The sequence below is a fragment of the Hakea prostrata genome, chromosome 4 (genome assembly GCF_041222555.1).
Source record: "Hakea prostrata isolate BN-2017 chromosome 4, UWA_Hpros_2, whole genome shotgun sequence".
Classification (NCBI taxonomy): domain Eukaryota; kingdom Viridiplantae; phylum Streptophyta; class Magnoliopsida; order Proteales; family Proteaceae; genus Hakea; species Hakea prostrata.
Window position 1 is genome coordinate 2,159,280 of NC_142603.1, and position 15,225 is coordinate 2,174,504.

A 15,225-nucleotide genomic window follows, 5' to 3' on the forward strand; every position below is an offset into this window, starting at 1 on the left:
TTATTTGAGGTTATAACTGACACTAAGTTATCAAAAAAGAAAATAAAAAAATCTAAGTCATATATATCTTTTGCCATCATTTTTCTTAAAATTATTTATTTTCAGTTCTTTATTTCAGTTTAGATTATTTGCAGGGAACATTAAAGGTTTTTGTTGAACTTAATTTCTTCATATTTCTAACTCCTAAAAAAATCAAATTCTATATAGAGTTGATTTCACAGGTGATCATATAGGACAAACTGGAGAATTGCATTGTGACAATCTTCCAAAAGTAAATTTTTACAAAGAAAATGTATTTATATGCAAATTTTGAGACTTCTTTCAACTGGTCATAATTTCTAGAGCCCGATGCAAGGACCGATCTAGGACCTTTGCTTGGAGTTGGAGTGATAGATGAACTAATCTGCACAGCAAGCGGAAGTGCCATGACTAGGGGAATGTAATGATTTTGTATATCTAACTACCAACAATAATAATAATTTATTGAAACAAATTTATCATAATCGCATCTCTTGCTGTTTCCACTTTTTCTTTCTTTTTGGTATTTTGGTATTTGTTTCATCGAGGGCTCGGTTATTTCTTCCTTCATTTCATCTTTACCAGTTTGAGATCTACGGCCGAATCCCGCTACCTCCGACCTCTTCCCTCGCCTAGCCGTTACAGTTTCAAACCCTCTTCTCTCCCTCATTACCATCACCTTCTTTCCGATCATCAGTTGTTCGCCGGATTCTTTTTGTTTCTCCGTTTTCGTTTCTGGATCAGAAATGTCGACGACGGAAACGGAGAAGATGCCAGAAGAGGAAAAGTCAGTTAAAAAGGGAGGAGAGTTACTGTTCTGTGGAGCAACTAACTGGGATACTATAGGTACTAAAGGAGCACCTGGCGAATTCAACTTGGTCTCCCCAACACGCCTACGTACACTGGTTGGTGTTGACATTTCCCTCGTAGCTTCTGGTTGTGGTGAGTTCTTTCAGTTGCTTCTGTTCTGTAAATGGTTGATTTTTATCTTTTTGGCTTTCGGTGAACTATAAAATGACATGAATTTGATTTGAGTACTCCTTGTGATCTTCGAAATGCTTTTATTGTTTCTTTCGCCCAACCCCTAAAGGTGTGTTTGTGAATGGCTTCTTGTTGATGTCCTTGTAGCTTCGTGTCATTGTGTGGCATTGGATGTTGAAGGTCGCTGCTATACCTGGGGTCGGAATAAGGTATGGCAACTAAAGCACTTTTTACTTTTTCTTCAGAAAATGCAATAATCTTGTACTTTCTGGTTACTTGTTTGCAGAAGGGACAGCTTGGCCATGGAGATTACCTTCAGCGTGATAGGCCTACAGTTGTGTCCGACCTATTGAAGTAAGTTGTATCTTTTTCAAGCATATTTTATTTAAACACATTGAAAGTATTGAACCTAAAAACCAGTAAACCTGTTGGCAACAATGAATTCTTTTTCAGTGCGAGCAATTGCAACTCGAATTTCGTTCCTAATTCAATGCTTATGCATGTGTTTTTGAAAAACCAGTCTTTTTTGTTTCTTTCTTTCGGGTAATGGATGCAATTTATTAATGAATGAGTTGCCATTTTATCTATAAATAATCATATACTTTTGTTGCAAGGTAGATTTGTGAACCTTTATTTATTTCATATATTACGCTGCAGCTTGGTTGTTGTTGCTTCATAGTTTACTTATCCTGATTCCATGTGAAGGCATTGGATTTGCTTGTTTTGTAGTTGTTTTCTGCCAGTAAGATTCTGAATCAATGATTTTGTTGGGTGTAGACACAAAGTCATTAAAGTGGGTGCTGGGAGGAGCCACACTGTGGTTGTTACTGATGATGGAAACTCATTCTCTTTCGGATGGAACAAGCATGGGCAGTTGGGTTCAGGTTCAGTGAAGAATGGTAAGTCAAACTTTTAGAGTTTTCATCAATAGCCTCCTACTGAATGGTAAATCAAAACTATCAGGGTTTTCATCAATAGCCTCCTGATATCACCATTGAGTCCTGTTATTTAGCATGGTTTCTGGATTAAAAGATTGCTGAGGATGGTTGGGCGGGACAAGCTGTGTTGTCTTTTGCTAATCTTGTATTTGTATTAATCATCTGTTTATTTTGACTAACGAGAACAAGTTAGTAGGTGGGCGTCACTGCAGTGGTAATGTTGCACCTTCATTTTGTCCAAGAATTGGTTTCATGCTTGTACGATGGTGATTGGCAATAAAAGCATGAAAAATTTAAGTTCTCATCCTTCTGCCAAAAAGCAGGCAGAACTCATGAAATTGATTGAAATTGTGACTGTTTTCTTGCTTACCTTGCTTCTATATCATAGGCTTGTAGTGGTTTCATCTAAAGTTTTGGCTAAACTTTGTATAGGATCCAAAATTCGGTGAAACATCAAGATTTCAGTTGAAACTTGGTTATCTTTTATACTCACATGCTGTCTCGTTTTGATACCTATTGATACTTTATGCTGAAGCCTACCCTAATATTGTGAAGATGCAAAATCTTGAATCATGCCAGGTCTGGAGTTAACTTCAATGGATGGAAATCATTATCAAGGGCTTCTGGAATAGCGTGAGGGATTTTATTGAATCTCCACTGCAAGGAGCACTTTGATCATTCAATCACCAAAGAACCAAGGGCAAAAAACAACCTTCATTCATTAGATTTATGGGCAGGATGAAAGCCACTTACAACTTTGTATAATGGACTCAAAATAAGAAGCTCACTCTAACCAATAGCTTACTTTGGAACAAGGTTCAAGATCTCGGTTTTGAGGCTGGTTTCAGCCAGCCATAAACTGAGATCTCGGTGAGATGGGCTGAAACCAGGGAATTTCACTGGGAGTTTTGGAACCTAGTTTCTGCCCTAATTTGAGTGTTTTTTTGAGCTGGTTTTGGCTTACACCTTATTCAAAGGCTTCTAAACACTATGAATGAGCTATGCTATATAAAAAATCAATGAAAAATACTAATTTATATCCTATGATTTAGAGAGGTAATCCGTTACTGACAAATACAAAGAGTTTTAATCTAATGTACTTTAAATGTTTAATACGATCAATGTTCCATGGCAAACAAGATGGTGTTAACCACAAACTAAAGAAGCTAAAGAAGCTTTTTCTGAGATTGCTGAATTCCATGATTAGTTCTTTGGTGGATCCATCCTATGAGCTGCATATCACTGCATCAATCTTAGCCTCTCCTTTGAATGTGCAACATATACATCCCAAATGCTTGCATAAATAGTATTTTCTTTTTTTCAAAATATATTGTATAGAATTAACTATTTAACACCCACCCCAAAAAAAAAAAAAAAAAAGAATACTCACCCAAAAAAAGAAGGTTTAACTACTTGGATTCATAGATTAGACCCCTAAACTGAATGGATATTGATTTGAACAAGGATTGACATGTATTGATAGGTCAACTATCAAAAATTTGAAACTTAGGAAGATCACACATACCTTTTCTCAAGTAGCTTAAGTCCACCTTAATCTAGCTAATGGGAGGAAGAATCACAAAGGAATGCAGGGATTTGCAAGAAACATGGAGGTTTTTTTTCTTCGAAAATGCCCGTGGAAGCTTGAGATGGTCAAAACAAGGGAGACTATGGAGACGCAAATGTCTTAGAAACAGGTGAATAAAAAGACTCTTTTTGGACTGTAATGGTCGAACCAAGTTGATACAACTGCTGAGATCCAAGACTTCTAGAACTCTTAGCAGGTTTCGTCTTGGTTTTGGGAGAAATTTTGGCGAGATTTCACTGAAATTTTGGCTAAACTTGAACCATACTTTGGAGGTGCTCTTACTGATGTAAACCCCGCATTAAATAAGAAATAAACATTTTAAACGATGCTGAACTTAAATAGATTTAACCGGCCCATGGAAACACTTAAATATAATTACAGTTAAAAGAATAGGATGAAAGACCTCCAACTTAAGTAGTAAGTTCCATGTTCCTACCGTTAAGTACATTAAGGTCACCAATTTCAATTAAAGCCAATCAGAGCAAGCAAACGATGTATTGCATAACTCAATCTTAGGCTTATTTTCACTAATATAAGCCTCAATTCTATGTTTTATATGCAGCAGCATACTTATAATTTATTTATTTATTTTATTGTGGTCACTAAGCATCTATTCTGGTTGTATTTCTTAAGCATGGTAAAGTTATTTGCATGAAAACAGGTCTTCTTTTATTTAATAATATCTTCACTCTAACTTCTATAGAGTTCGAGCTGTCACCAGTCTGCTGTCAGGTTAATGGTGCCATAAATGCTGTTTGTGGGGCTGACTTTACTGTGTGGCTATCTTCTGTTGAAGGATCTACTATATTGTATGGTTTGTAAATTTACTGTTCCCACATGTCCTTTATTTTGTATGGGTTGCTTACCTTGCATGTACATGATGGCCAAGATGATTTGAGATCTTATGTTGTGTATGCTTCTTTATGATTTTTTATCTTCCTGTTGATTTTCAGATCTGCAGGTCTTCCACAATATGGTCAACTTGGACATGGAACAGACAATGAGGTTTTTCTTTACTCCTTAGGAAGTTTTGATCCTTTATACTTAATATCAGGCTTTTGGCTTGAATATTGAAAGACTGTTGGATGGCATGCAGTACAATACGAAAGAAAGCTCAGTGAGACTTGCTTATGCACCCCAGCCGCGCCCAAAAGCTATAGCTGCCCTTGCAGCAGAAACTGTTGTAAAAGTCGCATGTGGGACAAATCATACAGGTTAACTTTAACCTTTTCCCTTCCCCTCAAGCTGTATTTCATTCTGTCGTGTTATTAATACCTATTGTTGTTCCAATTTGGTTTGACAATCCAGTTGCTGTTGACTCAAAAGGCTTTGTCTATACGTACGTACTGTTGTTGTTTTAGTTTTATTTCATTTTCTTCTAATGAAAGGGCATCCAGTATAAATATTTCATATTCCTAACAGGTCATAATTATTTTTCTTGTTTTTGGTGCATTTTCAGGTGGGGATTTGGTGGCTATGGAAGGTTGGAATGTTGCAGAATGCTGTTTTGTATGTCTTTTTTTTTGTGTGCATGATACTCTGGCCTCCTACCTGCAAGAAGATATGCAACTTAATGGAAAATTATAAAGAAAAAAGATGGCTTCACTGCCGTTAACCATTCAGATTTGTTAAATTTTGGCTGTATCTTTTTGTTTAACTGCCTGAATTGGTGATATAGGCTTGGACATAGAGAGCAGAAGGATGAGTGGGTTCCTCGTCGTGTTGAAGTATTTCAAAGACACAATGTTCTACCTCCTGAGGCATTGGTCTCAGCTGGTTCTGCTAATTCTGCTTGCACAGCTGGTATTGGTTTGCCCAACAAATTTGATAAAATGTGGATATCTCATGGTGAAATCCATGAGAATTTTGCTTATTGATTTTGTTTTGTGTGTTTTGGTCTCTTAGAATATTGTTATTAGTTGTTTTTGAACTACTTTTTTGCTGTGCAAGACTCATGTGAGACACTGGCAAAAGGGGGAGAGAGCATCATTAAATGTCACTTTTAATATTATTAGAATCTGGGACAAACACAAAGATAGTGGGAAAGAAGCCCTAAATTTAGTTTTAGGCTTTTAGTGGATCAGAGGACTATAAAGCATCTTGTTTACTAAAGGGTGAACATGAACAAATACAGAGGAAGAAGATTTGTTACTCTATTTCATTTTATTTAGAATCTAGATAGTAAGGTAGTCTTGTCAGTTACAATTGTGAAAAAACAATAACACCTCAGCCTTTCCTAACTAAATGGGGTTGGCTTTGTGGATCCTTAGAAAAATTAGTATTAGTAATAAGAATAAGAAGAGTCGAACAAATAAAAAAATTCAAAATGGTAATATGTGTTTTGACTCTTTCTTGTTGTTGATGGGTGGCACTTTGATCAAACAAGTTTTTGTCTTTTCTCTTCTTAAACCTCTCATTGGAATGGAGACCCTGATCACTGACATATTTGATGATCTTGGAAGATGCATTCTAGTTTTCTGACTGGGAGTTCCATTGTAGGGAGGGGCCTTTTTCATCTTTCTCTGGCTTTTGGCTTTGTTTTAGGTTTCTTTTTAACAAATTTATTATATCTAGAATGAAAAGAAAAATTATTGTGTTTTCTGTGTTTCTCATTAGTTTGTCAATTTGATTCTTTGTGTGCGTGATATGGGTTTTCCAGCTTGATTGGTGATGGTTATTCCTTTTTTTTCTTCTCCCCCCCCCCTCAAGGTGGAGGGCAGTTGTATATGTGGGGCAAGATAAAATCTACAGGCGATGATTGGATGTATCCAAAGCCGTTAATGGGTTTAAGGTATTCTTCCATCATGCAAATGGTTGTCATACTTTGTGATTAATTATTCTTTTTGTTGGTTATTTATGAACTAAAAAACACACACATCCACCCATTCCCACACCAACACAGAACTGACATGAGTCAAGAAAAGAAGGGGAAAAAAAAGAGCATTTCAAATCACTGGGATGGCATTTTCTGAAGAGAAATAAATTATTTGGAGTTGGTCATTGGTACCCAACCCACAATGAAAAGATCCTCAGTTTTGTGGAAAGAAGTGAAAATAATAGGCTATAGTAGTATAGCACCCTGTACCAGTAACAGAACAGTATACACCAGTTCTTTGACACATATAGTCACATTTAACTTTGACACATATAGCCACACACATTCAAGTTACAATCTTGAAATCCTCTACCACAGTGAATGACAGTATGACAAAATACTGCAGTCAGCAGTATACGTAAAAAAAAAAAATGAAGAAGAGAAGACCATAAGACCTTGAGGGTAAGACCATAAGACACCTTGTGGGAATGATCATTTCAAAATTGCAGCCTTCTCTAATTGCTAGATTATGAGATATGATAATGACTCTCAATTATTTCCTAGGAGATCAGTATTAGAAAGTTGTTACCCCAAGAACTTCACAGTGATTGGATGAGTATGAAATTACAGTTGAAAGAAACAACTGAAGGAAGGAAACAAGAGAACCAGTTTGGAGGAGTGACTTGACCCTGATTGAGGGAACAAAAGAACCAGGGGCGGACCTAAGATAACCATAGGAAAGTGGACAAGCGTATCTTAGGCCTTATTCCTAGGATGACTTCCAATAGAGCTGATTAGGTATCAACTATCCATGTGGTTTACCGTACTTAGTTGGACTATGATGATTTGACGTGATTTGACGATGTTTCCTGTATTGTACTCCATTTCAAGGCCTGGAGCAGGATGTTGGGCTGCAAAGGAGCAGTTTGTAGCTATGTTAGATGCCCTAGGGGTTTTTGTTGATGCTTTATGCTTCAACTGCTGTGCTTCGTTTGTTATTCTAATGACTTTTCTAGGATCCATGTAGCTGATCTATTTTAGGTTGGGATAAGGCTATGATGTTGCTGTTGTTGAAAAAGGGCTGGGTATGGAGCTTTACACTGTTAAATGTTGCTGTCAACAAAAACAGATTTACAGTGTTGTAGGGTTGTTCTGCCTCCTGGTAGTTGGCACACCATAGATAACTGATGGAACAAGCAACAAAGTAACTTTCCAGCAGGTGTTAGTATAGTTTTGTAACTCTTTTGCAGTGGTAGTATTTAAATTAAAAAAAAAGAAAAAAAAAAAAAAAAAGAGAGCCTAAGAAAACTTCTCTTTTTTGTGGGGGGGGGGGGGGAGAAGGAAGAAGAAGAGGATTGGTATGATCATGGCCTCAGTCAGTCTCTCACTATTCACTAGCCTTATGGCATCTCACCATGCTTACTGTTTCTCACAGCAATGGAAGCACAGTCTAATTTCATCAATTTTCAAAATTGTGAAGTTGGGCTCAAAGGCCCTTACAATATATAGAAGGGCCTACTTTCTCCAAGAGGAAACTAATAAGATAACCACTACTTGGAAAGTAGGCTACACATGTAGTAGTGGTGCCTTGTGCATCAGAGAAAATGAAATTAGAAATAGATATGAGAACAACGATCACCACTATATCTTTGTCCTGACAGCTTCATGGACCCAAAAGAGGTTCAGACAATAATAGAAATAAGAGAAGCACTAAAGAGCTAAAAGGGAGTAAAAGAAAGTACAGTGGGGGGGGGGGTTTCAAAGGACACTAAAGGTGAAGAAATCCAAACCAGTACGAAGCATCCCAAGAACATCCCGGAAGATGGGTCTTTGTCCCGGAAGCAACTCTATTCCCAGTTGTACTAGGATTGTGCCTCACTACAAAGTAACAAATATAGAAACTAACTAACTAATTCTGTATAGGACCTAAATCTCTAATATTTGGCCCTACAGATTGGCCAAATGAAGAACTAAAAATACTAATCCCATGGCCCATGATTCGTTAAGCATTCAAATTTTAGCCTTGACATGAGAAAGTGAACCGATCCCAAAACTACACGTCCATCCTCGCTTCTTACTGAAATTTTGCATCATAATTCATAAATGGGAGAAAACAAGTATTCATATGATCAAGCCTGAACTCTCTTTTTAGCTTCAAAACCTTGTTTTTTATTACCTTCACATTGTTGTTATTTTCTGGTTTTTTATGTACTGATTGATGCGGAGTGTTTTGATCTAATTTCCTGTAACTGTCACTAATTTTCATCTTTACATGTAATAACTTTTGAAGGAAAGAGAAAAGATGATGTATCCTCTTCTTTTGCTTAGTGCTTACTCAATTATTTGCTGAATGTTTTGTGTCACCAGTGGTTGGAATATACGTTGCATGGATTCAGGCTCTATGCACCATTTCTGTGGTGCTGAAAAATCATGTATAAGTTGGGGCCATGCAACATATGGAGAGCTTGGATATGGCCCTGATGGTCAAAAGTATGTTGCCCCACTACTTTTGGCGTAAAAAAATCGTGCTCTGCTCTCTTTATTTAGTTGATTATTTATTATTAAGTTTTAACCATTATTTTTTGAGTCTTTTTTGTCCACTAGGTCTTCTGCAAATCCCAAAAAGGTTGATATACTGGAGGGTATGCATGTTGTCAGGTGTGTGATTGTTGTGCCTTATTCTCCTATGGTGTATACTGTTTGTTTATATGTAAAGCTAAAATTATGCCTAAGTCCCCCGGGGTATGCAATTAGCTTTGTCAATGCTCCAGGAGTTACAAAAATTATGTTCATATCCCTGGGGACAGGCACAGTTAGTTTTGACAGGAAATGACAAGCCCATCCCGTGGGGTCTATTTTTCTTCTTTGCCTCTTCTCCATCCTCATGCAACCCTACAGTCCCCAACCTCTGATGAGAGAGTCAGTAGCTAAAATATTTGAAATGTGGGAGAGTTTGAAGTTAACTGCTCAATCATATGGACAAGAGGCACTTGAATGAACATTTAACCACATGGGCGACTCAATTTCAGTAGACAGGATTGAGGTAAGAAAACAGAGATTCATGAGGAGAAAATGGCAATGCATTCATTGCCTCCCAGCATTCGCTCCTGTGTGCGTTGCTGCATCTCGGTTTTCCATCTCCAACCTTGCCATCTTTCACTGACCTTCCCCCAACTTTCAAATTTGGGCATCTCTGCTCTGCCTTCAGAAAATTTCATTCATACAACAGTTTCTATGGCTTCTCTGCTAACTTCACTTTGGAACACGAGTTTCTTCACTGTATTTACAATTCCATGTTTCAATTTCAAATAGAAATTACATATTATGGATGTAGTATTGTAGTTAAATATAAACTTGGAAAGGGAGGAATGAGCTTTCTTTTTGAAGATCAACTTTAAGTTAAGCAAGTCTTTTGAAAAATGGACAAACTTTATCGAAATGACAAATAGAAGCACAAGGGAACAAGATCAAATTCCACCCAAAACGAGTCTTTGCACCATGAAATACAATGCCCCACCAAACTGCATTCAAGGAAGACATTTGGCATTGAAAATTTTCTTGAACAAATCAATCCCACCATGATATTTGCAATGGGATACATTGAGGCTGTGGAACCCTACTTGGGATAGAGCAGGTGTAGGGGCTGAAATGGAGGATGAGGGCAGAAATGCAACATGTGCATGAGAAGATTGGGGATGGGAGGGAGATCACTGAATGGGTGATGACATGTTTTGTTCAGTTCAGGAGAGTTGGAGGAAGTCAGATTCTCCAATGAAAGAGCTGAATCGGGCGAGGGTATGAATTCACTATGTTTGCAGCTCTGCTGTTTGAAGAAAGCTGTAAACATTCGGAAGAGAGGCTATGGAAGAAGCAGCAGCAGTGGTAGTGTTGGCAGTGGTGGTGCGGCAGTGGAGTTGGAACAGCAGCAGGTGGCTTGGGAAGATGATGATGTTTCAAATTAATGAGGGATCAAAATGTGAAACACCTTTATATGGGGTTATTATGAACATTTTATTATTATTTAGGTAATGGATTATCACTCAACGTTTCTAATTAATTTTCAACGTAGAGGTGAAGTTTATGAAATTGATGGAATTCCTGGGTAATTGCTTAATGTAATTTTCCTTATATGGATTTTGTGTAACCCCGCTGCAATAGTGATACTGATTTGGATATTGAACCCCCTCCCCCAAAAAAAAAAAAAAAAAAAAAAACTGATTTGGTTATTTGACTTCTTCTGTAGTGTTGCTTGTGGTTTGGGTCATTCTCTGGTGGTTGTTGATAGAACAAATGTTGGTGATCGACTTGAACAGGTAAAATTTTGATTATGTTTTCTTTAGTTTCTGTATGGGTTTGAATATCTAAGTAATTACAAGAAAGTCCCTTATGTGTTTGTACACATAGACCCTTAAATAAGAAATGAACATTACTGAATCACTCTTGCCATTCACAACTTGTGATGTTTTACATGTTGAGCAGTTCTTATGTGATGTTTGCTTCGGTGTCATCGTATTATTTCTTTTGTTTGGCTGCTGCTAGCATTGTTTTACCTGATGATATTTTTCTGATTTTCCTGTTTCTGGCAGCTCAATATTTATGATGGCAAAGCTTCTGGTGAAGGTAAGCTTGTAAAATTTATGTCAAATTTTCTAGAATCTTTAGTTCTGGAAGTTATGCATCTGTGTAGGATTAAGTTGACCTAGGTCAGTTAAGGTAGGGGTTGAGTCTGCAGTTGTACTGAACTTATGAAGGGGAGTTCTGAAAGCGTTTCTGATGATTAGTGTTAATTTGGTAAAATTTGCCTACGTTAGCCTGTATCAGTAGTCAATCATTGAGTGGGTCCACGTTAAAAGGCAATTAAAAGTGCATCTGGAGTGATGATAATTTACAAAGGTGCTACTACTGATGATAATTTACAAAGGTGCCACTAACTTCTGCTTTTACATATTCCTCTTGCACTATGACAAAACTTGAGTGATGTGATGTATCCAGCCCCCAGGCAGTCTCAAAAGAGCCTAGAAGGGGGCCAAGCCCTGCCGGAATAGGGCCCAAACCCGGGGGTGGGTTGGGGGGCTGAATCTGACCAAGGGGTTAAATGGTTATTTTCACCCCTTGGATCGAGTCTATGTCAGTAGGGTTGAGTTCAGAATAATTTCTGATTTTTAATTCTGTTTTTATTTTAAATTTGGAGTCTTAGATGAGTTAATGTTGGTCTTTTGATTGTTAGTTGGAGTTGTTAGTAAGTGAGGATAGGGTTCCCTAATTTTAGGAACCTTATCTTATAAGGAGTTCTATTTTAATTAACTTCTATTTAAGAGGGTAATTGGATCCCAATTTAGTTGGAGGCGATAAATAGCCTAGTTATTCATGTAATTTTTTAGTTTTCGATGATTAAATAAAATTGGAGTTTGGGAATTGACTTAAGAAGTCATGGGAATCTATTGGATACCTTGCAGCTGGGTTTTAGTGCTTTTGTTCTTCAGTTTTGAGATCACCAAGTCTTCTTCGAGCTCCCTTCTTCAGATTCCAGCAACCCCCCTTCACTTACAAGTAAGTTAAACACCTTTCACCTTTCCCCTGCACCTTCAGCCATTCCCCACCCCAAGCCTTACCACTGCAGCCCTTCCCACTCTCTTCTTCCTCCCTGTGATTCCAGATCCTACTCCATCTAGGACTGCATCAACCCTGGGCCCTTTTAGCCCCCATTCAGCTTCATTAGGATCACACAAGCCTCAGGAACCCATCCCTACCCTTAGTTCTGCAGAAACAGCCTTCCTTACCTTAGTTCTGAAAAACCTGCAATTCATCTTTTTCCTTGGATTTGCAGAATTTTCCAGAAATCCGAAATTTATTGAGTTTTGTGGATTAGAACCTGCTCTAGTTGAAGAAACCACAACAGAAGACAGTCTGATCTGCAAAACCAGCAAGCTTAAATCCCTATTCTACCTTGGCCGGACACCCTGGAAACCCTAAGGCTAGCCCTAATCCTTGGTTTACATCATGGTGAGTGAGATCTTCTATGTTTATGTGCTCACCATGTCTCCAAAACCTATTACATGGCAACTGTGAACTGGAAGATCCAAGTCAATGGTGAAGACACCATTGTTCTTATATAAAAATGTTGGTCAATTCTCTATGTTCCTGAACATGTTTTTTGGTTTTTTCTTGCAATTGTCTGGTAGTTTTAGTGCTAAATATTCTGCGATAACAGCAAAAACTGTATAATAGATCTAGATCCATTGAAGGATTGCTCAAGCATTGGTAACGAATCCGATAGATGCACTAATTTTCCTTGTCAGATGAGAGAGTGAAGCAGGCGGCATTAATTTTTGGAAATTCTTAAATTTACAGAAAGAGCTTGCCACATAAATTGAATAAAATTAACACCGTGTTCAATTTTTAACTGAAGAAAATAAAATAAAATGCTAGTGGATGCTTCACATGGCATGCTAATATGCTTCCATTGCATCATCCATTCCTGTCACTTCTTTGGAATCTATCAAGCGAAACAGAACTCTGAAGATCTTCATATAAAGAGTCAACGTGGTCTTGCCCGAGGAGAAACATGTGAAGGTTTTTGTTCCTACATTGGCCAAAATTGTGAATGTTAGGTTGCTTCTAATTTCAGTTTGTTACTATTTTTGTTTTGTTCTCTAATATAGTGGTTTTTATTTCAATGCACGGAAGCTAGATTTAGCATGATGACTTGGGTATTGTACCTTTATTCCCTACTATTATTAGGGTTATGACCTGTTTTTTGTAGGGGACTCTGACTATTCAAAATCACGGTTTATAGAGGTTTCTGTTTTTTCCGTAAGCTATTCATTTTGGGCTCAAATCTGGAGTCTACATAATGTAATGCCCTTAGAAGAGGAAGGGATATGGAAACTTTTGACATTTTTATCATGAGAGTTTCAGTATGATATGGAAATTAAATCGCTTTTTGCAGGGACTGAAGAACCTGAGAGCAAAAATTCAGGTGCTGCAAAGAAAACTCCAACAAAGAGTGCTACCAAGCCTTCTGCTAACTCAAAGAAAAGGAAGGTGGCTGGAGAATCTGGCTCTAAAGAAGAGGAATATAGTGATAATGAGGATGACTGCAGTGAAGAGGATGCTAATGGCAATCTAGAAGACCAGGATGGTTTATCCAGTATAAGCCGAGGTAAGGGAGCAAAAAAACTATCAATAAAGGAGAAAAGAAACATGGGACGTGGGCGAGGAGGACGGCCTTCTGTTGAAGAGAAGAAAAGTTCTCAGACTGGCCGAGGGAGTGAGAAAGCAGGGAAAAGAGGGAGACCTCGCAAGCTATAGGCTTTGTCTCTTATCCAGATCAGAATTTGTTCTTCGTGTAGGAAATTGTATCATTTTCCACAATGGCGACCTTGTTATTGTTGGTGTTCTTTGCAATGATTATAGTATTACTGTACTTGACATTGATGCTACCATTGTACTAACAACTGATGCTCATTATCTTCCCGTGGGAAGGATCAGTGGAGCAAAGGCTCTCACAGATGTAAACTCTATACTTGTTCATCACTCTTAGTGGCATTATTCGCCCATTCTGTTTTGCTATCTATTTGGTTTCTCTGAGTTTATGTGTTTTACCCTACATTTTCATGGTCGTCATTGTGTTTAACCCAAGAGAAAGAATCCGGTTAAGAACCTCAGATCCAATCAAGATCCAACTTAGACACCCCAGGTTTATTTAACAGACCTTGGGCTTGGTTTTCCAATGGCCTGGTTTTCATATTCTGGTTGAAATTCAGGAACTCAATTAACTTTTTAGGGCCTATTGGTTATATATGAACTCTGGATTCATGAATGCCAAATTTATACGCATTTGGTTGTGAAAATTTTTGAATTTATAAAATCTAGAGATTCATCTTTTTACTAAACGTGAATTTGTAGATTTATGGATATCGAATGAAATTTTTGGATTTCACCCCTATTATAAAAGCACTAAATATTTGCACATTCACAAAATCATGTCGACCTAATAGTTTTTTAGAATGAATTCATTGAAATCTGATAAATTCGGATGATCAAAACAGTTGAATTTTATAAATTATGACTCCATATTTGAAATTTCTAGATATTAAAGACTGATACTTCTAATCTTTCATGACATGCTTGCCTGGCAAGTGAGGCATGTATCACTAAAACTATAATTGAATTGGAATATCTGACGACCACCTAATTATCAAGCTGTATGGGTTTAGCTTTATATCATGTGAGATGGGCTCCATTCCATTGCAGCAGCAACATCAGCAATTAAAAATGAGAAATGATAAATTAATGATGAATGTTGTCCTATCCTATTCAAGATGAAAGAAGAAGACACATCACCATGCATATTTTATTAGTTAAACCTGATCTTTTAAGCTTGGATATTTTTTTCTCGTGACATTGAACCTTCCTCCCTCTCCTACGCTTTAAATGGAAGAGAAAGCTTTGTTTTACCCATATTGATTTTAATGGACAATTTTCTGCCAAATATAACAGTATTTGTTATCTATCAGAAGTTCTACCCCAAAAATAGGGTGTATGACTTTAACAATTAAACCAAAAATTACAAATTAAAATCAAAGAAAATCATATCATTTGAGAGTCTAGATCCTTTACTTGGCATGGTAGATCCTAGTGCTATTCTCGTACTTATGTACATCATAATAGAACTGTGGTTCACCTTTGCCTGCTGACAAAACGATCAAGTGTGAAATTTCTAATGGGTCACACTTATAAATTTTTTTAATAATTATTTATGTGTAAATTTTATATTATTTTTGTGGTAAAAAAATGTTAAAAAACACCTATTGTACTCTCTGGACAAACAAGTGAACCTAACAGGCTAACATATTATGTAGTAGAGAAGTCTAAAAAGATCA

The 15,225-nt window shown here is 37.2% G+C and overlaps 1 protein-coding gene across 1 annotated transcript; it reads left to right on the forward strand.

The window, feature by feature from the left end:
- The first annotated feature begins 252 nt into the window (after positions 1 to 252).
- Positions 253 to 13,961, forward strand: LOC149017025 (uncharacterized). Its single transcript, XM_089151327.1, has 16 exons — positions 253 to 960; positions 1,147 to 1,208; positions 1,286 to 1,353; positions 1,777 to 1,898; positions 4,229 to 4,334; positions 4,479 to 4,530; positions 4,622 to 4,739; positions 4,834 to 4,864; positions 4,985 to 5,008; positions 5,204 to 5,328; positions 6,235 to 6,316; positions 8,708 to 8,830; positions 8,945 to 8,998; positions 10,584 to 10,653; positions 10,927 to 10,960; positions 13,290 to 13,961. The coding sequence occupies exons 1-16, from the start codon at positions 765 to 767 to the stop codon at positions 13,649 to 13,651; spliced, it is 1,629 nt and encodes a 542-aa protein (XP_089007453.1). The 5' UTR covers positions 253 to 764; the 3' UTR covers positions 13,652 to 13,961.
- The last annotated feature ends 1,264 nt before the right edge of the window (positions 13,962 to 15,225 follow it).

Coding starts and splice junctions, on each gene's coding strand:
- LOC149017025 (XM_089151327.1), top strand. CDS start 765: ATGTCGACGACGGAAACGGAGAAGATGCCAGAAGAGGAAAAGTCAGTT. Junction 8,999..10,583: donor GAGGGTATGCATGTTGTCAG/GTGTGTGATTGT, acceptor CTTCTTCTGTAG/TGTTGCTTGTGGTTTGGGTC. Junction 10,961..13,289: donor TGGCAAAGCTTCTGGTGAAG/GTAAGCTTGTAA, acceptor CGCTTTTTGCAG/GGACTGAAGAACCTGAGAGC.